This window comes from Chrysemys picta, chromosome 13 (genome assembly GCF_011386835.1).
Source record: "Chrysemys picta bellii isolate R12L10 chromosome 13, ASM1138683v2, whole genome shotgun sequence".
NCBI lineage: Eukaryota > Metazoa > Chordata > Testudines > Emydidae > Chrysemys > Chrysemys picta.
In genome coordinates this window covers 54,241,796-54,265,084 of record NC_088803.1, presented here as the reverse complement: position 1 = coordinate 54,265,084, position 23,289 = coordinate 54,241,796, and the positions used below count along the sequence as shown (strand labels likewise).

At 57.4% G+C, this 23,289-nt stretch overlaps 1 protein-coding gene across 2 annotated transcripts in view; it reads left to right on the top strand.

Annotated features, from left to right (window-relative positions):
• The window catches only part of VSTM2L (V-set and transmembrane domain containing 2 like), a 42,818-nt gene extending 24,311 nt beyond the window's left edge, over positions 1-18,507 (top strand). The window contains exons 2-4 of one of the 2 annotated variants that reach the window (XM_042842572.2): positions 6,020-6,189; positions 8,818-8,868; positions 16,827-18,507. In XM_042842572.2, the coding sequence (XP_042698506.2) occupies positions 6,020-6,189; positions 8,818-8,868; positions 16,827-17,165 (560 nt within the window). In that variant the 3' untranslated portion in view covers positions 17,166-18,507. The remainder of the gene's footprint in view (positions 1-6,019; positions 6,190-8,817; positions 8,869-16,826) is intronic. The other variant, XM_042842573.2, reaches the window with a different exon arrangement.
• Positions 18,508-23,289: the final 4,782 nt, after the last annotated feature.

Sequence of the window (23,289 nt, the reverse complement as noted above, 5' to 3'; positions counted from 1 at the left end):
CGGTGGTTGTATTGGCCTCAGCTTGCCTGGACGCCGAGGAGGTCACAACCCTTGTTGAGCCTGGCCCAGGATGGGTTGGTAACAGCCTGTGTTGCCTCCTTCTGATGGCAGCCTGCTCGCTGCCGATTGAGAACCAGCTGCTGGACTTGGCAGGACCTCAAAGGGGAGCAGAAGGTCAGCTTTGCCGAGGGCGGCTCTCAGCCAGGCGGGGAGCATGTTGCTGTCGCCTTTCCTCTCCTTTCCTGGTACGTTTCGCGCACGCTGGCCGTGCGTGCCAGCACTCCGCCAGATGGCCGGGGCCCCTCGCAGCAAGATCCTCTTTGGTGTTTGCTTCCCCAGCCCGCTCTGCGTTGTCACAGAGGGACCCAGGATTAGAAGCAAATACAAATCCATTCTAAATGCCCGGGCTGCTTGGCAGCAGAGGCCTTGCACATGTTGTAGCCTGGGCAATCGCTACCCGCCGCGCTTCCAGCGCCTTTCTCGCAGGCTCATGTTCATCAGCTGCTTTACGGTCTTAAGCTTCTGAAACCACCGATTTTGTAACAGATGCAATAATGGGGGTCAGATTATTTCCTCTTCGTCCTTCTCCTCTCACCACTGCAGGCGCCATCAGCTCCCGAAGCCAAGACCAAGTCCTGTCCGCTCCGGGGAATCTCTGGGCTCCATTTTACATGGTGGGGTGTCTGCGGCAGGCAGGGCCTAGCCGGGAATCGGGCTGAAATGGTCCCCAAGTCCAGCCCAGTGTGCGTCTCCCCCACTGCCCTTCAGAGCTGTCGTCTAAGCGTAGCTGTAGGGAGCAGTCTGCCCCCAATGGCTAAAGCACCTGTCCGCACCTGGCAGAATCCCACGTGTCCGCTCCACCTGGAGGAGTCATTTGCTCCTGCTAGTCCCGTCACCCCGAGAATGCCTCGCTTGTGCATTGGCTGGGGTGTGGGGGGGGGTTGGTTGTGATTCAGTTGGGCATCACGGGGTTAACTGCTTCCCGCTCCTTGCCCTACCCAGGGGTAATGCAGCCTCCTGGGCTTGTTGCCCCACATCCCTCCCCCTTAGTGTTACTCAGGCTGCTTAGCAAAAGACTTGCTCCCCCATTGAGCTTGTCTCCCTGTAGCTATTCACCAGGCCCTCCTGCAGGGCTGACTTGATGGGGATGGGGATGCTGCAGGGATGAGGAACTCTGGGAGATCTCACAGGGGAGAGATCCCGCTAGAGCAAATCCCTGATCTGCGGGACGCGCTGAGGCTGGCGGGAGAGCTGGCAAACCGAGGGCATCTGCCTGCTGGTCAGCACCCGGACATGCTGCTGGCTTGATTGTAGAGGCTGCTCCGGCTAAGGCTCGGTCCGATCTCCTTAGTGTCTAATGATGGGGAGGGGGACGCGCTGATGTGTGGGAGGGGGGTGTTCCCAGCAGCCCAAGCCTCTGAGCCTGCAGCATGGTCTGGAATGGGCTCTCTCATGAGGTCTCTAGTGGAGCCACCAAGCTCAGAGCCGGGCCTGGATCCAAATCTGAATTAACCCCCGTTTTGCAGATGGTCAGTGTCCGGGAGGGAGGATGGCCCAGCGGTTAGGGGACTTGGGAAACCCAGGTTCAATTCTCTGCTCCGGCCAGACTTCCCGGGGGATGTTGGGCCGGTCGCTCAGTGTCTCTGTGACTCAGAGGGAGACGGAGGGAAAACCACGGCCCTGCCTCGCGGCTGCTCGGAGGAGAGATACGTAACAGACTGTGAGGCGCTCAGGTGCCTCTAGGGCCCCAGCTGCAGTATCTAAGGCAGGGAGCCCATTGCAGAGAGTGCTCTGAGCTGTGGGGTCGTGATGCAGCTCTAGATCCCAGCTACACCTGGATTCAGGAAGGGGAGGCGCTGACGTTCTAGATCTCTGCTTTGTAGTATAGATGGAGGGAACCCGGAAGGGAATGAACATAGAGGCCAGATGAGGGTCTGGGTCACCCCACTGTAAATCTGCCGTGTAACCCTAGTAGAGGCAACAGAGAGTGACAGCAGTGTGTGGGGACCACGTTCCGTCTCACTGCAGAAGGGCCTTGTCCCTTCGCGTCTTGGTGTCCTCTGCAGAACTGGTGAGGTTCCATGTGGTGTTGTGGGCCAGGGGCTTTCACGGCCACTTTCCTTCCTGAGACGCAGTCGCGACAGCGTCAGCCCTCCAAGAGATGGAGCAACGGCCCCTAGAAGCTTTCCTAAAGGCTGGTGTTGCCTCCAGCCAAGATATCTCCTCCTCTGGGTTCCAGGTAGAGCTGAACGAGGAGGCAGAGGGAGCCCAAGGGAGGGGCTTCGTGTTTCCCCCGGGTGAGAAGTTGGTATCATGGGGGTGAACGTCCTATCGACTGCAGAGGAGGGGAACTGTTCAGCGCAGGCAACGCTGGTTTCAGTTCGGATGCCCTTTGAGAAGGCCGAGCCCTGAGGTTAATTAATACGCACGCTTCCCAATTAAAACGGGAAAGAAAGAAGATGTTTGATTCAATCAAGCCTTTTCTCTGCTCATCTGCCAAATTCTAGTCTCTGGGAGCTGATTTTAATTGTGTCCCGAGTAATTTAGACATGGGCTTGAGACCTCAGGCTACCCAGCACAATCTACGCTCCTTAAACTCTATCATTAAAGCGGATTCCCGTGGAGGCCGTACATCGGATCACAGTCCCCAGGGAGCTCAGGCAATACATGTCCTGGGTGGGCAGGCGAAAAGCCGCTGGGAGAGGTGCGTTTGGTGATGAGAAGCGCAGCCCTGAGGTTTCTTGCCCAGATTCCACGGGGGCTCATTGTGTGTGCACGAGGAACGGGGGCTTGGCTAACGCTAGGGGAGGGTCAGACTGCCCCTTAGAAAGCAGGGTGCGGATCAGCTGGGGGCAGGGACAGCCGGTGCTACGACAGGGTCTCCTTGCCGTGCTGTGCAGTGTTTAGAGCAAATAATGCAGATGCTAACAACAAGCTGCTGAGCATTAATAAGAACATATGTGGCATTGAAATCAGGAGTCCCGGTAGGATGTGCTCATTAAGGAAAGTGCTTCCCACTCACTTGATAGTCAGTTACTTTTACGTAGCTTTGTTTAGTGTTGGGGGAACTGCAGTTCCCCACCAGAGAAGGGCATAAATCGCAGCTTCTCCCGGGTACCGCTGGGGCTCAGGGTGTGAGCCGGGGTCCGGCCCAGGGCTTTGTGCCCAACAGCAATGCTGAGGCTGTAAAGAAGCTAGTGCCCTGTGCCCTTGGAGTGGGGGCTCCAGGGCCCTTGCACCCTGGCTGCCCCTGCCAGAGCTGGATGTGTGCAGCGGACGGGCAGAGGAAGGCCGAGCCGTCGGACTGCCACACACCAACACTGTGTTTTATGAAAGGGGAAATGAGGAACCACCAGTGGCTGCCTTGTTCCTTACAAAGACGCTGCCGGGCTCCCCTGCTGTCATGGAGCGATTCTCTCGTGAGCTGACGGAGGCAAATTGAGATGCTGGGCTGGGCATAGGAACCTGGGTCTGAACTCCAGCTCTGCTGCGTTCTTGCTGTGTAACCTTGGGCTGGTCACATAACCGCTCCGGGCCTCAGTTTCCACATCTGTGAACTGGGGATAACAATATTTCAGCTTAAGGGACGGCGCTTTACCTTCCAACAATGAACCCATCTTCCCTCTGTGCACCATGCCAGGGCCTAACGCGCGAGCCGCTCACCTTCAGAGACCTGCTGTAGATTCAAACTCTGCCTCCCTCACAACAGAGGAGAACCTTGCTCAAGCCTCTGGTGAATGGTTTCCACCTCACCAAACCAGAGCACATTAGCCTTTGCGGTAGAGATTGAAGACTGGGATATCAGGGCTTCTGCTCGCAGGACTGATGTGCAGGGAAACAGAGCTTCAGGGAGGTCCTGCCCGGGCTGGGACAGCAGGGGCCGCGCAGGTCGGAGGAGAGGAGCATTGGCAAGGCCCTCTGCCGTGGCCAGGACTGGCAGGGCAGGAATGCTGCGGGCTGGGGTTTGGGGCATTGAGGGCCGTATAGAAGCCCCTGAACTGGCACTCCAGGCAGGGCTGTGGGTGAGGATTAAAGCGCACTGGCAGAGCAGTGGGAGGTGTTTGCGTGGTACCCTGGCTGCTGGTGCCCCTTGGACCCCATGAGCAGCGAATTGCCACACAAGGCACAGACAGAGAAATCCATCGGTTGTACTTTTTGCTGATGTTGGAACTGGAGGGCGAGATCCCGATTAGGCCATAATCCGAGAACATTAGCATCGTTCTTGTGTAATTGGTTCACGGTAATGGCCCCAGCACTGATGTTGCAGGAGCAAGAAGCGCAGCCCTTCGCTGTGTGTCACGGAGTAGCTGGAACCAGGAGGCAGGGGGCTTTCATCCTTTTTATGTAGCCAGCTTGAATCAAGAGAGCACTTCTACGCAGGCCTGTAATTCGCACTTATTTCCAGGACCTGGCTGTTGTGGAATCCCAGGGATATCTTCCTGCACTGACTGAAGCCTCTGTAATTCTTGGTGTCTGGGGTCCCTTGGTTGAATGGGTGGCATGGGAGGAGCGCCGCCTGGAATTCAGCAAGGAGACGGGGATGCCTGTTAAGCCCCTTATGCAATGTATTTTCCTGAGCTCCCCTGCTAAAATGGATTAAAGGAAAGCGATAAGTCTGTGGGATTTCCATGCGTCCAGAGGGACGGAGAGATATTAAAGGTATTAACTTTTCTGTCTGGGCTGATAATAATTCAGTTTTCAGCCTGGATCAGAACTCCGCAAGAAACCCACGGGGAAGCGGCACACGCAGTTCTGTAGAAATCAGCTCCCAAGCAGAATCACAGAGGCAGGAAAAGCCATTGGGGCGGGAGCTGGAGGAAACCGGCTGGATTTGAAGGGCAGCTCCGGGGATCTTGGTGTCTGGAAAGTCAGCACTGAGCTGGGCGGGATGAACTGGTTCTGATAAAATAGCTGCCCACGTTTCACCCAAACGAAACACTCCTGGGAGGGAAGTTGCCTGTTCAGCCTGGAAGAGTGGGGGCTTCCAAACTCCGGAAGGCTTTGCTAAACCCTCAGCCCCGTGGAGGGTGGGGAGGGGGTGGTCTCTCCTGACAGGGTAGAAGCTGTCGGTGGGAGGTCATTGATCGTGACAATAGCATTTCCGGAATGACCTGCCCATTGCAAACAATCTTTACAGTGGAACAATACTCTCCAGAGACGATGAAAATAATTCTAATTACACCTCTGAACAATATTTGTTTTGAGAGAGAAAAGCAAACCATATGGCGTGTGGAAGACTGTTTGGGGCGGCATTAAATGAGGATTTGTTTTTCATTTATACTTCGATTTAGGCAGCGCTGGGATTGTGTTTGATTTACTGGGCAGAGATCCTGTAACTTGGACATCTTGCGTGTCCTGGAACGGGAAGTGCCCGGGAACAGTCTGGCTTGGGAGAGCAGGATGGACTCACGGATCCGAAAGGCCCCCTTGGCCTTTGCATGCTGCTGGGTCTTTCTCAGGCCGGATATTTCTTCTTTTAAAAAGCCCGTGGGTGGGGTGCTGCTCTCACGGACACAGGCAAGAGTCTGGGGAAAGCGCAGGGGAGCTGGTGAAGGTTTTCGGGGGTAGAACTGGCGTATGTGAGAGGGGAACCAGGCCCAGCAGACAGCTTTGACTCGAATGACCCTGTTTGTACAGAAAGGACCGTTCCCAAGATGGGGTACGCTGGCGGCAGACTCTCCGCACAGAAGCTGGTCTCTGAGGGTCCCTGGGTTAGGGCTAAGCCGTGTAGCCCAGAGTGAAATGAACATGGGGGCTGCACAAGGCGGATGGTTTAGGGCTGGGCTGACGCCCACTAGTGCAGAAAAGTCTCAGTGTGTCTGAAGGTGGAGGCCAGTCTCCATCCCTCAGCCCCAGGGGATGGGATCTTTCCGGTGAATACCTCCCCATGACGGGCCCGGGCGCAGGCTGTGCCGGGCAGCAGAGGCAGGCTGCTGTGGGCAGGGGGTCTGGCCAGCTGAGGATGCGTGCCCTGCAGTCTCTAACAGGGGGCTGGCTCTCCCTTCTCTCTCCCCTGCAGCCCTGTTCACAGAGACCCCGCATGACATGACGGCCCACGCCGGGGAGGACGTGGAGATGGCCTGCTCCTTCCGAGGCAGCGGCTCCCCCTCCTACTCGCTCGAGATCCAGTGGTGGTACGTTCGCAATCACCGGGACTGGACAGACAAACAGACGTGGGCTTCAAACCAGGTAACCCCCCTGCTGGCTTCTCTGCCTCAGAATTACTCCCTGAGATTTGCTGGCATTTGCCTTTGGCAAACCAGACCTGCCCTCCCCCAATGCCAGGGGCTGTGGTGGGGTCCTGCTCACAGGCACTCCCCTGCCATGAGGCTGCTGCTCCTGCCACTGTTGCCGGCAGCCAGGCAGTGTTCCCGGTTGGCAGGCAGCTCTGGGATTGTTTGCCCAGGGTGTTTGTGTCTCCAGCAGGCTGAATATGGAGACTTTATCCCAGTTAACCTCCCCGCCCCTGGAGCCAAGGGAACTTCCTCCTCCTTGGAGGAGGTGCCAGAGCCCCGGGGAGGTGTAGGAGCCCAGCACCTTGTAGGATCGGGCCCTTTATCCAGCTCCTCTTTCCCCGCTCTCCCGTCTCCTTCCCCAGAACCCACATTTCGAGTCTGTTTCCCCGTCCCTCCCCAGACGGGGGAAGGATTCTGGCCGCGAGTCCCTGCCCCATCATCAGGGATCATACCAGGATGATACCAGCAGGGAAGGTTACTTCCCGGGGTCCTGCAGGCCAACGCTCTGCACCTTGGCTGGGCCGGAGCAGCCGGAGGGTGCGTGGCCTCCCCCTGGTGTGTCTCTTTCCCCAGCTGGCCGATCCTGCTGGGGTTTGATAATATCGCAAATGGATTTGTCTTCGCGCTCCTGTGTTTCCCTTGTGTCACCACTGTCCATCCCTTCCTCGCCCGCTCCCCCTTCGCTCCGGATATCAGTCCTGGCAAACAGCTGTCTCTTTATTTCTCTCTCTGTTCACACAGAGATAAGGGCCAAATAATGGAAAGGCAGCTTTAGGTATTTTAATGAGGCTGTATTCTTGTGTCTTTGGCAGTACACTGCTACCGGTATTACCATAAATTGAGAGACGTGTCAGAGAAATGCTATCACTCGACAGCATTGCTATAGAACGGGGGTGGGGAGAGAGTGAGGCGGGCGGGGGGAGCTGAATGCCATGCCGCAGAGCTCGGACACCTGGGTCCCAGACACTAGGGGAGCAGACGGAGAGGACTCACTGCACTTGAGGATGCCGCGGCACGGCTTATTAGGCCATTCAGAGGCATTGATTCTCCTCGGGGGAAGGGCTGAGCTGTGAAGCTGTGAGCTCAGAGTCCAGTAGGGAGGGGAATGGGGAAGCAAGAGGGTCGTCCCAACACTGAAACCTAATGCAAACCCCAAATCTAAAACCTGATTCCAGCCAGGAGCCTTTACCGATCGGTCTGGGCTTGTCTCTGCGTGCTCCAGCTGTCCGAGACTCTCCCTTCACACTGTCGCCCATAGCACCCAGGCCTTCCCGCATTGCCCCGCACAGCTGGGGGTATCACGGCCTGCCAGTTACAAGAGCACCGTGCTAAAGGAGTTACATGCAAATTGTGGCCGCGATATTTGAACTTAGGAGCAGAAGGTAAACCCAGAGCGTCTCCCGCACAGTGCTGGGCACTGCCCGCGCCCACCAATGCTGCTTGGCGCCTGCGGGTCGCCGAGGGCTCCCAGTTCTGTATCTGGACACTCGGAGTAGAGCCTGGAGCAGCTGAGCGGTCACTTAGGTACCCACCTTGGGAAATTGCACTCAGCACCTGGAACAGCTCCCCCTCGTGGGAGGTTTGCGGCTCTCCGCAGCAGCGTGAATGCCGCCTGGAAGGGGTGAGGAGAGAGAGGGCAGAGAACAACCAGCGCGGTGAACAGCTGGTTTCTTCCCCTCCCGTCCCTTTCTCCGTTTCCTTTACCCCAGGCCGCTGTGTGCTGCCCCAGACGGTGCCCATGCAAAGAAAGTCTGTTCACTCCTCGATGCTGTGTGTGGCAAGGCTCCTGGGCTGGGGCAGGATCCTGCCTCGTGTGTTCTCCAGGGCTCTTCCCAGCCCACCCTTAAATCGCTGGGCCCACTGAGCCCCCTTCCCTCTGGGCGGATTATTCCCTGCTGGGAAGTCTGGGTTTCCAGACATCCAGGCTGCATTTTCCTCTGCCCAGACAGGTTCTGTTACTCCCGGCCCAGCCGTCCAGCCCCGTGATCCCTGCATTCCTTAGCCATCATTTAGCCCAGCAGCACGTTGCTAATCTCCCCTCATAAATCATTCGCCCAGCCCCTTCATCCGGCTTTTGCCTTCCTATTTGTCATCATCTGCCTGGTGCGGAGGGGCCCAGAATTGACTGCAGCATCCTGGGCGCGCTCCGTCTCCCCAGTCTCTGGTCTGATGCCTCTGTGCCTGTTGCAGCCTGGTGTCATCATCTTGCATTGCAAACTCCTTTCTAATCTGCAGTCTGCCAGGTCTCGCTGGCCGGGAGCAGCCGGTGCGAGCAGGCAGGACTGGTGCCTTTTCCAGGCACAGCATTCAGTGCTGAAAGGCTGAAGCAGAATGAATTTTTCCTCTTTTCCTTTCACTGCTGGAACTTTCACTCAGTAGCAGGCTCGCTTCCCCTCCTCCACAGGACCTCCGCCACCTACACACCGGCTCTCCGGCCGGCCCCCCTTCTCCGGCCTGCCTTTGAAGCATCCATTAGGGGCTGAGGTGTGAATTAGTCTGATGGGTTTTTTCCCCTTCCAGCTGAACTAATGGGTTCTCTTCTCTCCTTCTCTCCCCACCCCCATTCCTCCCTCCCCGCCAGCTAAAAGCATCTCAGCAGGAAGAAACTGGGAAGGATGCGACGAAAATAAGCGTGAGTTTGGATAATGACTTCTGGCAAGGGCTTTAATCGAGGGTACAGCTGTAACTTTGGTCCCCGAGACGCTGGCAGCTTGAACAAAAATTGCCCCGTTCTGTGTTTTAAAGACCAAAGATTTTTTTCAACTCGGTTTGAAAAGCTGCCGGTAGGAGAACTGGTGCATGTTGTGATCAGGAGCTGGTGGCCACTTCGCAGTGAAGGCTTGCAACCCACGGCGCATGAGTGCCATGTAGCCCTGTGTGGGGTGATTCCCTCCCGGGGGTTTTGCTTTGGACTCTAAACCTGAATTCTGGAGAGCATTTAAGTGTGCAGGGCAGTACGTGCTTATGCGCTCTCCTGAATCGGGGCCATACATTAGAACAAAATGACTCATTTAGCCCGTGAAGCAATTATGTTTTCTGCAGAGTTTTAAAATTCTTTGGTCTTCTTAAGCGCCTGCTGTCGGTCCCTGTGGAGCGGTGCCCTTTCTCTGCCCAGTGACCACGGGATAAATCACGTCCTAGGCCTTTGCCAGGGAAGGGCAGTGAGAGAGAGAAATGGTTTGGGCCCAAGACTCTGGCTTCCCTTCTGCTTCCATTGAGGCTGCTAGAGGGGGGGAGAATCCAGAGGGAAAATCCGACTGCACCAGCGCTTCCAAACTGGAGCATTGGGACCGTTCGGGCTGCTGGGCATACACCTGCTGCACATCTCCTGGGGGGTCGTCCCACGGCTCCAGGTAGCCCCACACAGCCAGGTTTGGGGTCCACCCAGCTTGGGAACTCAGTCACTGCAGAACGAGTCTATGTGAAGGGTCCGATCCTGAGCTACTGAGTGCCCTCCTTCCCCAGAGGAGTTCATGGGCAGCGCGGGACATTGGGTCCTTGCAGGAGCGCTCAGCCCTGTGGCTCTGGTAGGGCCCCTTGCATGAGTGCAGGTTGGTGGCATGAGGAAGGCTGCAGTCTTGAACCTTCCCCCCTGGTTTATTAGCATTGCCTGAGCACCTGGACACTCTGGCTGAGAGCGGGGCCCCAGCGTGCTGGGGGCGGCACAAACATGTCCCTGCCCCCGAGAGCTCGCGGGCTGACCAGACCAGATGGCCACACGCAAGGTTTCTAGCCCCAGGTTACAGATGGGAAACTGAGGCACAAGGACCCGAATTCTCAGTCCTACTAAGGCCCCTGTCTGCTGCCTGCTGGTGTTGAGGAGAATCTGGCCCCAAGAGGGAGCGACTGGCCCCTGCGCACACAGGGTGTCTGTGTTAGCTGGAAATCGATCGCCCGAGTCCCAGGCCCCACCCTTCCCGTCACCGCCCCAGAGCACAGCCGCTTCAATCCGAGCTGGCCTGAGCTCTGGGAAAGCCGCGTTGTCGTACTCCCCGAACGGAGGGTGTAGACAGCCCAGGACTGATCTTCTTTGAGTTCCCGAGGCAGCTGAGGGACAAGTTTACACTTAGCGGATTAGAAGGCCAAAGACATTTCGGCTCACGTGAACGGAACGAGGAGACACCAATTAGTTAAATAAAATGAATGGTCCTGGCCGCCTGCTGTCACTGGCGTCTTCGCTCCCTCCATGTCGGTCTGGCTCCCACCTGCGCTCGCTCGCTGCTCTGGCTCTAAGGCAGGCGCGTCACAGAGACTTGCTTCTCAATTATCTCGCAGCCCGTGGTGGAGGCGGGTTTTGCCCAGGCCCGGGCTCACAGAAATAGCATCCTATTTGAAAAGTCCCGGTTCTAATTGCCTGGGATTTTCAGAGCCCTGCGCTAGCCCGAGGAAGGGCCGAGCAAGCCCAGCACATCACTCCCCTGTTCTGGGCTGAGTTCAACAGCTGAGCTCACCCCTCCAGCGCTGGCACTGCCCGAACTCCTGACGGTGCTCAGTACCTCACAGGATTGGGCCCTGAAAATACAGATACACTCTCAGGCGATTGGAACCCCCCAGGCTGATCTCACGACCTAGGGGCATCTACTCTCATTTTGATGTGTGGGGACAGTATCTGGTCCTGCCATGCGGGCAGGGGACTGGACTCGATGACCTCTCGAGGTCCCTTCCAGTCCTAGACTCTATGAATCTATGAACATGGGTAAATCCTATTGACAATAATAACCCCCCCGCCCCCGCCATGGAGCCCAGCACGCAGAGCCTATGCCCCTGGACCTAGTCAGCTGGGTCGTCTCCAAAATGTTGAGCCCACATTCATCACCCTTCACACGTTGTCCCGCCGGGAATTTATCTCACCGAGCGTGTGATGTGGGCATGTTTCGAACCCTGCTCTAGCTGCGATTTCTCTAGAGCACCCGTCGTGCTCCTGCCCCGGCGCTGAGATTAGAACAACTCACCCTCATTAGAGCGCGTCTGTTTAGAAAGTTCTCGGGCCTGGCGTCCAGGGGCTCTGCTACTTCAGTGGAGGTGCACAAGTCTGAATGTGGCTCGGGTGTGGGCCCTGTGTGGATTCTGTGTAATACCCTAGGGCCGTGCCCCCTTGGACTGTGGGCTCTGAAGCTAAGTAGCAGCGAACGTTGCTCATTGTTCATCGGGGAGAGCTCCAGTGTTACTGGTGCAGACAGTGGTGCTTCATAGATTCATAGATTCTAGGACTGGAAGGGACCTCGAGAGGTCATCGAGTCCAGTCCCCTGCCCGCTCACTCCGTGTCTCTGGGAAATAGGGTCTCACCGGGCCATTGAAGAGAGATTCAATGGAGAGCCCAGCTCCTTGTGGGCATCAGAGCACACAGAACCTTTTCATAAGAATCAGGGACGTTAATCCACATGCCAGGGCCAGACTCCAGGGAGAGGGGCTCCATGTTCCCCCCAAACGCCTTGTGTAATTGTGCCTGGGCTTCACTCTCCCCTGCAAACCCCGGGTGCGGTCACAGCTGCTGCATGCCACGCAAACTGGGGCTGTGTCAGCGGTGGGGAAGTGACTCCCGGACAGGCTGCTGTGGGGCTGGACAGGACCAAAGGCGACGTGTACATGTAAATCACCATCACTAGAGTCAGCGACGTAGAATTTGAGGCTAGGAGGGGGCTCACAGATCAAGTCTGACCTCCTGTGTATCACAGGCCCCCAGCACCCATCCACTAACCCACCAAGGCCTTACAGCCCCGGGGGGCCTAGACTGTTCTGTTCACGGGCGGAGAATAGGCGGGAGTGAGGGGCCCCATGTCGGAGGTCCCTGCTGTGGCGAGGAATTCAGTGAGCTAAACGCAGCTAATCCTGGTAAGTGACCCCCCCCCAAGTCCCTGCCAACCTGACCTGGGGGAAATTCCTTCCTGACCCCACATTACGGTGTGTGTAACAGCACCCCAACCGGCTACGCTGGAGTAATGCTAGAGTGGTGAAAGGTCTTGTCTCGATGTGGCGCACAGGCGGGAATGGCTCCAGCTAGTGTGGCTGCATCGGACTGGGTCGAACACAAAAATATCCCCATCTCAGCCCCCCGTGTTTTCCTTCCCTGGTACCCCAGCGCGCTAGCCTGGGGGAGAGGCCTGGGGATGCCAGCCCAGTCGGTTTGGTTCATGTCCCTGCCCGGGCAAGGGCAGCGGTGGGAAAGTTTCACAAAATGGCACTGGGTCCCGCTCCCCTCCACCAGCGCGGTCCCAGCCGGTCCCGGTACCGCTCGCTGGTGGGACCTTTGGAAACGATCAGCTCAGGTACAGGGCTCCCCAAGCGTGCGCCTGCTCTCGTGCCTTTGGAAATCCGGGTGCGCACGCGTCCTTCCTGCTCTGCCTGTGCAAGCTCAGTGCCATACGCTGTGTCGCTGGGGTGAGCTTCAAAGCAGCAGCATGGCCGGGCGACCAAGCCCTGTGAAACGCCCGGCCGCTCCTTTGCGACTTCTCTTTTCTGGGCTGGTTTCCAACGATTCCAGAGCTCTCTGGAAACTGCCAAGGTGTGGCTGGTTTCCACCTAAACGCAGCACCAGCTCTGACTTCCTAGCTTCACAGCCCAAGACGGGCTGGGTGAGCCTGCTCCGTTTGCGGGGGCCAGTGTTGCCTGGCGTGGGGTTTGCCATGAGCTCAGCTTCAGGGCCCGTCAGTCTGGCCCCAGCTGGGAGGTCAGAGACCTGCCTGTCCAACGTGTATGGAACCGGTCAGTGCTCGCCTGGGGCCATGCAGCAAATGCCTCTTGGAGGTGCTGAGTGCCTTGCTTCCCTTGGAGGGACCGTGGAGCCTGCACGATGTAGCCCCTGTTGGGGACCCGTGGGAAGTTGGGACAATCCGCTGCTGCTCACGGGCCCCATGCCCAGGCCGCCAGGCACGCGGCCGCTCTGCTCTGAATGAATGCATAACGTTCAAATGAAAGAGACGCTCCCCGGCCCTTCCTCAGACCCAGCCAGTTGGGACCCCCCTGCGGCGCCACTCCCAGCTAGCGAGAGGGGTGGGGGGAGCACAAAGGGAAGCAGATGGGAGGCCACGAGGGCAGAAGCTGTGGAACGATCCTGGGGTGGGGTCTTCTCCATTTTCCAGCATAACTAGGCAGTTAATTGCATGCCTGAATGTGTAACTATGATTGATTCCTCGGCAGGCTGGGGGTGACGCTTCCTCCAGCTCAGGCCACGGGGAGAGATTCGCTTTTGAAAACATTTATGTATTGATTGTTGTTTTAAATGTCCGTGATTATTAAACATTTAGAGCCTGGGAAAGAAATGCAGGGAGATGAGCCGTCCCTGCGAGTGACTGTGATAAAATGTGCGCAGCGTCCAAAGGGCAAGTAGAGCAAACACAACCGGCCCGAGAAAGCAAACCAGGGCTCTGCGAACGACGGGCGGAAAACGTCGCATGGAAAGCTCCCCTAGCCAGGTGTTCTCCGCTCAGACTTAGTCAGGTCATAAATAACGTTCTCGGCCCCAGAGATCCGATTGCATTACAGCCCAGGAAACAGGAACCACCTTTAATCTCCATTCACGACTTTTCAGCCAGAATGAAATTCAGCCCCGCGCAGTGGCCAGCTCCAGATCTGGGTGCCCGGGGGACTTCGGTCGTGCACTAGGCTGCTTTCCCCGGGGGTGAATTTCACCCCAGAGGCGGAAGAGAAGGTGCTTTAGCTGAGAGAGGCACAAAGGAAACTTGTCTCCTTATTGTAAACAAGAACTGCTTTCAAAGGAGCCTGTATGGAGTGCTGGGTGGCATGTCAAGGTGCTTTTCCAGCAGCTTGCGAGGCAACAGCAAGTGCACGTGCTCTGAGTTCGTTAGCAAGCTGCTGGCTTGGTGCATTTGGGCTGTTGCCGTAGGGCAGTTATGCCCATACAGCAACCGCATTTCCCTAGGAGGGCAGCGTTGGCCATGCCAGGAGAGACTGCTGGGCTACCAAGGCCATCAGTGTCCAGTTGCAGCATGGCCAATATCCAGTGCGTCAGAGAGAGGCTACAAAAGAAACCCTCCAGCATCTAGCCCAGCGTCCAGTGGCTGCACCAGGGGAGAATATTCCTTCCTGACCCCTGTGGCGGTCACTTCACACCCTGAAGCATGACATTTCATTACTTTTATCTCAGCCTGCATCACTGCAGATATGATTAGTGATCATAAAATTATCCAGCCCTTTTATAATCCAGCCACAGGATGGGACTCTAGGACCCACTAGAGCAGCAAATTCCACAGACTGACTGCAAGCTTTGCAAAGGAGGTTTCCTTTTATTAGTGCTAAATTTGCCAGCCATTAATTTCTTTAAGTGATTCCTTGTTCTTTTAATACAAAGTTAAAAGGAGGAACTGATCCTTTCCCATGACACCCTTCAGAATCTCCCACACTTCAGCAAAGGACCGGTAGCTCACCTCCCTTCAAGGCTGCAACACTTGGTGTTGTGCATAAATTCTAGCCAGACCTCTAGCCTTCCCCATCTCCATAGTATCTGTCTCAAGGGGAGGCAGCCGGGGCTGGACACAATTCTGTACTTGGAGAAATGGCATTGTCCAGTGGAACAGGGCAGCAGACTGGGACTCATGACTCATTGCATGACCTTGGTCTAGGCACTGGGCCTCAATTTCTCCATCTGTAAAATGGGAATAATGATCTTTTGCTCAACTTTCCAAAGTGCTCTGAAATCTGTGGATGAAAAGTGCTATATAAATGCAAACTGCTATTTAAATTCCTTCCTGACCTTGCTGCAATCAGGAGCATGAGATTTGCTGACCCTTTTCCTAGTCTGTGCAGCTACAGCTGTGAGTATTAGTCACAAAATTATCCATCGACAGTCTTTGACTCCCTGGCAGCTTCCTGCCCAGCTAACTCTCATGTTGCATTTTGAAAATGCAGGAGGAAAAAATCTTAGTGACAGCTTGGCACTGCTGTACTGGTGTTCCTTGCTGCACCTTCAACCCCAGGGGGAGATTGCATGCCAATTCTCTGCTGGGTTTACAGCTGGAATGACCATTGGCAGCTCTCTGAGATTCTCATTAGCAGACGCTGCTAAGGGGATGAGGCAGAGCAGCTACAACGTGTTGCTACCGTGCAATCTGCAGCCGCCTGCAGGTCCCAGGAGAGCCCCACCCGTGGCTGCTGCCGAGCTGCGTAATGCCAGCTCCCCCAGACTGTGCATCCAGCCCGACCCCCTCACTCCCATCTTAAGGCATCAGCTCATTACTCTCTGGCTCCACGGCCTGCAACTGCAGAGCACATGCAGCCCTATAATGAATCCATTCATTAGGCGGTGACAGGTCTCTCCCGCTCGCTGAGCCTGCGGCTGGGTTTGGTTCTGCCCTGTTGCTTCTTCAGCCGGGGGTTCATGACTCCCAGGCTGCAGCCTCCAGGCCAGGCGCTAAACCCTGCAAAACCCTCAGCTCACCAATGCAGTGGTAAGGAGAAAAATGGCCTTTCCCATCCAGTGTGATTAGAGGGAACAGAGCCAGGGGCCTCAGGGCGGGTTATAAATCTGATTTATTGACCTCACCCAACAGCAGCAGCAGCTTGGACTAGTGCGTAAGTCTTAAATTTCATTGGGTGATAAATACTGAGGGCGAATCAATTTGGTAGAAAAGCTAATTAGCCTGCGTGGTTCTGCATCGATCTTCAAACACAGCTCGGTGGAGAATGCTGGGGATTTCATCACCTCGGCTTGTGCCGCTGTGGGCTGAAGGATCCCATCGTGCACAGGGGCCTGGGAAGGCCGGGGGTGAGGGGTGTGCATTAGAGCAGATGAGGTTATGTCCCGGCCAGTGGCTGAATAGGATTATTTCTCCTAGGACCGGCCGAATGGCATGTACCACAAGCGTGAGCTGCTTCATCTCCATGCTTGGCCTGCACCAGTTTGCCTCACCTCTTGCCCCTTTCAGTGGGGTGGTTAATCACAGGGTCGCTGCTATCATCAAGGGGGCAGGGCCCGGCGTGAGCCAAGCGCTGGGGGCAGCCGGGCACTGATGGTCACTCTCTCCAGCTCTCGTGCCCCCCGGGTTTCTTCTTCTCCCTCTAGCTACGGTGGCTCTTGAGGGTGCTGCACAGCCAGGGGGGAGATGGAGCTAGCGTGGGCCGGGGGCGCCGGACCTGGGGAAGGCTTTTCAAGGGCTGCAGCAAAGAGCGGAGGCTGGAATCAGGCCTGAAGCCTAAGGCCCCACCCAGCCCCGAGTTGTTGGCGCCCTCCTTGGGGGCAGAGGCAGATTAGGGTTTTGTGGGGCCCTGGGCCAGAGCAAGTGGGGGCCCCTCCCCCTTCCCACACTCCTGCCAGGGAAATGGGGTTGGGGTGCGGGCGGACAGAGCGGGGCAAGCCCCTGCACCCCGACCCCACTCCCTGACAGGAGCGCTGGACAGGCAGAGCAGGTCGGGACGTGGGGGTGCCCATTTTTCCAGGGTCCCCCGTTGGTCCAGTGGTTAATCCACCGCTGCGTGGGGCATTGCAGAGAAAGGTGTGATGGAGAGTGGGAGGGCTAGGGACGGGCTGCCCTGCCGAGGGGCTGTGCGGAAGCAGGCACGGAGTGGGGGTTAGGGGAGCTTGTTCTTGGAGCCCTTCTGAGCTCAGCGTTGTGCTCTCTCCCGCTCCCCGCCAGGTGGTGAAGGTGGTCGGCAGTAACATCTCCCACAAGCTGCGGCTCTCCAGGGTGAAGCCCACCGACGAGGGGACGTACGAGTGCCGGGTGATCGACTTCAGCGACAGCAAAGCCCGGCACCACAAGGTCAAGGCCTACCTGCGGGTGGAGCCGGAGGAGAGCTCGGAAGCGCCCCACCACGGCTCCTCCGCCAGGCACGTGCAAGACACCCAGCTGCTGGGCGGCCAGCTCTCTGACCACGCCAGACTGAGTGGCACCCCCTCCCACCACCAGCACCACCACCACAAAATGGGCAAAGAGCTGAGGAAGCGGGCGGCAGACACCTCCTGCCTGCTGTAGACTGAGCCGGCGTGGCACAGAACGGGCTGCTGGATTCCCCCCCCTCACACGTCCCTCCCCACCCCAGACTGGGCAGAGGAGGAGTGCACGAGGACCGGCACCGGGTCGATGGAAATCTACTGCTCCGAATCAGAGACACACTCTGTGACTCTCGCATGTACCCCTCTCTCCCCACCCTGCCATGTAGCGATGGAGTTTTAATTTCTTTAAAAATACCCTGGAGCTGATGCAGTGCCATTTCCAGGACTCGGATGCAGACACGGGACCTCTCTGTTCCCAAGTAGGGTGTGACCAGAGGTGGGGAACTTCCTTTGTGCCATCAGCTTGTAAGGGGGGGCTCTCCCTGCTGTCGGTGCCCAGGGGAGGGGCTGGGGTTGGGACTCATTTCCATGGAACACGGCCCCTAGTCGCACCGTTCCCCTGGTGTGCCGTGTGCAGACAGGGCTTCCAGCTTTGTGCCAGGTTTCGTGTATGCCAGCTGCTCACGCCCGTCTCGCATTGCTAGCTTTCTATGAACCCAGCTGGGTCTCTCTGTATGTGGGAATCGCAATCACGCCCCTTTGCTTTGCCTGATGAGTCCTGTCCTCCCTCCCTCGAGAGACCCCGCGTAGTTACTCTGGTTGGATCCAGTTGTGTGGATACAGCGTACGTCGCTCATTCCTAGAGACGGTAAATAAAGTTACCTCGTCCTCCTCCAGGCTGCCACACCCCGCCCCCGGCTGAGGAGGCCAGTCTCTGAGGGCATGGGAGGAAGAGAGGGGCACTCTGAATGGGAAGCCCAGCTGGTTTTAAGGAGCCATCACATTGGCTGGAGGGAAGGGGCAGAAAACGCCAACCTGCCTAGAATTCATTGGATAAAAGGCGGGGCCCGGGTCGGCTTGGGAAAGCGCAGGGCTCTGCCAACCCTGGGGCGTAAGAGCTCTAGGGAGGTTTTGCACCCACTGCCCCCTCTTTCCTCATTGCATTTCATGGAGAAGTGGGGAGGGGCTCCTCCCCCACTGTCGAACCCGTTCCTCGGCCCAGGGAGGGGGGTGGGCTCAAGCCACAGCCCGGTTCCGAGAATTCCTACCCTGGGTTGTTTGATACGACAGGCCGAGCCCAGCCCTGGTTCCCGGGGCACGCGTTAGTATTTCTATGTGCGCCGCTCATCCGCGGGGAGGGCGCGCTGCAGCCCGCCAGAGCAGCTCCTGGCGGGGGCGGGGGGCCGTGGGCCCCCGACCTGCAATCACACAGGAGGGGAAAGGGGATCTCAGCGGCTCTCTTGCTCTAACCTCCCCATGCACCACATGATCCAAGCTGTGACTTGCAGACCCGCTGAAGCGAATAAAGCTCTTTAAATGAACCCAGCCTCCGCCTCTCTGTTCATAGCAGCGTTTTACAGGGGCCAGGGGGCCCTTTAATAAACACTGGGCAATATAATCGAGCAGGGTACCATTTGAGACAGCATCCTCCCCCCGCCCCGTGACAGTGCCCCCTGGAGGTGCCCCGCAGCCATGACGCACCCTGGCCCGGTGCTGGTCCCAGCTGCAGGCCCTGCCAAGCGGCAGAGCAGACTTTAATCCCAGCTGAGGGTTTAGATCCCCCGCGGCTGGGGGATCAGCTGCAGCTGGCAGTCCTTAGGCTCAGAGCCTCACCAGGAGGCCGTGATCCTGTGCATGGCACTTGGGGAGAGAGGAGCTGCCCTCTCGGGGCTGGCTTGGGGCGTTTGGCTGTAAGCTCTGCGCAGGGCCTGCAGCTGGAAGCAGGGTGAGTCTGGGGTTTGTTCTGTCACCAGAGCCCTCGGTCAGGGTTTTTGCTCAGCCTGGCCTGGTGGGAAATGTCTCCTGAGCTGTGCAGCCCCCAGCCCGGCCCCCGTACTGCCTGCTGGGGGTGCAATGCGGAGCTTAGACTGAGACAGCAGCGCTTGGAGCTCCCCCAGCACGTGCGCACGGTGACATGGGCAGCTAGTGCCTCGTGTCCGAACTCCTGCCCTGCCCCCATGTCAGGGCTTGGCCCTATTGGTAACAGCCAACTCCTCTAGATCCCGCTCGGCCAAAACGCGCTCCCAGCCAGCGCGAACTGCCCCACCCACCCGTCAGCGTGACGTGGTGGGTAATTGCCCACGGTCTTTGAGCACCCGAGCCCAGCGCGCCCCACTGTGGAGCTCTGCGTTCTCAAACCGGGGCTCTGGCCTACCACCGCCTGCCATGTGCTGGGAGTACTTGCTTTAGAGCGAAGGGAGGGAGGTGAGGCCAGGACACCAGGGTTCTCTCCTGTGCGTCTAGCCGCGCACCCTGGCTCTTCAGTCCCCAGTGCAGAGAGGCCCTGGCGTTCTGCTAAGGGCGTTGCTGTGCAGTGCTAGCCGTAGAGTGCCGGGGAACAGGAACACAGCAGAGGGCAGAATTTGGACCCTTTGTGGGGAGACCCGGCCACTACCCTGAAAACCTGACCAGGTCCTGGTACCAGCTGGCGTACAGAGCTGTGCAGCTACTTACAGGACAAAGTAAGAGGCTCAGATTAATTCTCTCCGCTTCATTTTCTGCTGCGCCTGGAGAGGTTTCCATTGGGTCCCTGCGTGCCCTGCTGATGGGAAGCCTCACCCTCACCATGCTGCGTCCTGCAGCCAGACCCTGGGCTTTGGGAGCTCCCTCCAGGCACCGTGCAAATGTCCTTACCTCAGAGTGGAGCAACTCTTCAAGGCCCCGTGGCTGAGGAGGGCGGGGAGCTCAGATCAGGTGTTGGCCTTGGTCTGTGCCAGGTGGCTACAGAAATCCAGTTGCATGAAACTTAGCTGCCTGGAGGGGCCGGCTTTCCTTTGGCACCAGGGCAGGCTCCTGTAGGAGCCGTCTGGATCTGCGGATTTCACGGCAGTCTCCAGGCTCAGCTTTTTGTAATGACTGAAGAGAACCTCTGAGCCCTGCTGGGGCTGAAGCAGCCGCCTGAGAACAAGCCGTTGCAGCAGCGGGTGTTGGCGAACTTCAGAGCCTGATGGTGACCTCACAACACCCTGAAAGGCAAACTGCCGGGCCCCCGGTTTCCTGATGGCTCTGCGAACAGGGTCACATAACTGCACCTCTCCAGCGCTCTGGGGCCATGGCTTAGCAAAGTATAGAATACATTAAAACATCCACCAGGGCAATGCCAGTCACTTAAAGCCCGACAGAGAGGCAGAGCACACGGCTCGCAGTCAAGGACAGTAATGAAAGCTATCCCTTCCCGCCCCCTTCCTCCCACCACCCAGTCAAGTTTGACATTGTCCACAATAACACAGGAGGAAACTGTGCAGAACCCTACAAATGCACAGGATACTTTGCCAGGAAAGAAATATTACCCAGCTCCCGGGACTGGTAGTTTTAGCAGAAAATCCAGCTCTCCCACTAGCAATAAGAATCGCTAATCTGTCTCTCCCTGAGCGGCCCCGGTGTGTTTGTGTTGCTCTGATACCTGGTCAGAGGCAGACGTCTCTCCTGTGAGAGAGAGGGAAAAAGCTCACCCCCCCCCCCAAAATAGTGAAACTAATCGACAAAGGCTGGCAAAGAAAGCGAATCAGAGCAGCCTCCAGAGCGACCCAGGGCTGCGAATCCCCGCAGAACAAACGAGAGTCAATAAATGGTGGGGTCTGGAGTAATAGCCTGAGAACCTGGAGGTGAGTTAGTAAAACTCAACTGGTTGAGTTAGGAGAGATTCATTTCCCTGGTATTAATTGAACCTGCAGGAGCAGGAGAGGCAGTTCCAGCTCCCGGCACGCTGCCCCTGGTCGCTGAAGCAGGAGAGCCCGGGACAACCCCTAGAACACAGGACCAAACACCCGCTGGGCAATGGCTGGGCAGCTCTACCACCAACTGGTAACCCTGGCATGCCTGCCACATGCATCGCAGAGGGCCCAGAGCAGAGACATGCCCCAGCTCGGCTGCCAGCTGCATGCCAGCCTTAAACCAGGGCCATGTCTGAAACTCCCTGCACCTGCTGCTGGGCTCTGGCGAAGGAAGGATTTCCCCCTTGCCTGGTTTAGATTCTGCAGGAGTCTCTGCGGGACAAGTGGGTGTATCGCTCGCTTGGGGCACCATCCGTAGGCCTTGGCACTGACTGGCGTTGTGGGGTTCCTGGCACTAGAGTGGAGACGGGCTCAGGTGCAGGCCAGTCCGCATGCTGAGCACATCCAGCCCCTGCAGCTCCCGGCCTGAGGGCACTGCCCCGGCCACACTGGCTTGGGTGCAGAGCAGCTCCCTGGGATGGAGGGGAGCCGATGGGGAGGAGGAGCTCGCTGTGCGTTCCCCATTCTCCACAGGGTCAAAGGGCGCTCCTGACAAATAGAGTCCTGCAAGTCTGCGGATCTCCGCGTCAGAGCCGTGGCCATCCACACCCGCCTGTTTGGGGGTCCAAATGGTGTATCCGCACCGGCTCCACCGACAAAGGCGGCTGGGGACGAGGTGCCCCGGGAGGCGGGAGAGGTCTCTGTCTGCGGCGGGACTTCCAGTGAAATCAGCCCATCCGGAGCCGGTGCCGCCGCTCAGGCACCAGGGGCAGGTGCTGTTTCCAGACATGGGACATCTGTGTGATGCGGCTTTCGGGTTCTGGAGCCCCCGATACCCCCCGGGCTTCAGTTCTTCCCTCCTGCTCTCCCTTGTTACTTATTCTCCTGGCCGGCCCATGGGCCAGCAAGCTCGGGAGTTGCACAGGTCAAAGGGCATGCTCAGGGAAGGGGCTCTAAAGCATGGGGTCCTCCCGGAGCCCCCTCTGCGCCTCAGATTTGCTTTCTGCCCCCCCCGAGAGCCGGCACTGCTGAGCCCCACCCGCTGGCACGTACAAAGCGCCTGCCCCCAGCGGGCCCCGTGCTAAGGTCACAACAGCCCTGGGCGCGAGGAGGCGTTAAATCCATTTCCCAGCTGGGGAGGCTGCAGTAGAGGGGTTAAGTAACTTGCACAGATCAGGAATGAGATCCCAGTCTCCTGAGTCCCCGTCCTGTGAGCCAGCCCCACTAGCCTCTCCCCTTCCCGCTGCTCTTTGCTAGTCTGCCTTGTGCATTAGCATCAAAACTACCAGCTGCGGTCTGGCTGCAGAGCTCCCATCACTGGTGCCGGCTGCTGCGGGGGTATGCAGCAGAAAGAGCTCATTTCAGGTACTAGAAAAAGGGCTGAGCTTAAGTGCCAGCAGTTAGATAACACCCCCCCCCCCCGGTTTGGTTTGTAAACTGAACAAACTTAATATGCAAGTCACTGGTGAGGAATAAATAGGCACCATGAAAATGTCATTTCCACAGAGTCACTTTTCTGACCATTATCCCGCTGCAAACAAAAGCAATTTACTCTGCCTGTAATAAAGCAGGGGTGATAACGAACCTGAGAGGAGCCGCACAGCCTGCTCCCGGGAAAGGCCAGCCTCCCTGCCCCGGCAGCCACTTCAAAAGAAACACAGGATGCTGGGCAGAGACCGCGGCCACTAAGAATTCCCAATAGATCCATAAAGCCCAGAGAAACCCCATTGCGTCACATACACCGATGAGCTGGCTGGAGAAGCTGTCTATGAAAAATCAATCCCCTGGCAGGAGGCAGTTCTGCAGCCCATAGATCCACAGAGGCACTGGAGAGTATGTGTCAAAACAGCCCTGCTGCCATCAACCAAGGGCGCTGTTCCATTAGCCCAGGCACTCTGCGACGGGGGCCCAAACTGGCTGGAGCCAACCACCAATTCTGCACACACACCTTTGCGCATGCAGTGAATTTGGGTGCCCAGCACTGGCATCTGTGTGTGACGCTTTGGAAGTTGGGCACCTGTATGCTACTGCCTGGTTGCCTTTGGAATCCCCTGTGTGTGCAAACGTGTGTATGACTGTGTACATAGGTGATCAAATCAAGGCGGGGTGGACATTAACAGCCCTGTTCAGGTTTGGCAGGCGCTGTGTGCTGTCGGCTTTTTAAAGACCATTTCCCCCATTGACTCCAACGCAGTTCTATGGTGTTCTCCTTTTCTGCCCCCATGGCTCTAGAGTGATTTTAAACCACAGCACCTTTTGCAGCCCTGTGGGAGCTCAGGCGCTGGGCTGTCCCCATCTCTCCACTAGCTGCGTCTACCCACAGTGGGCGGAGAGTAGGGATTATTCAAACCCCTTTTTGGTTTCTATTGAAAGTGTCAGAGCAGCATAAGG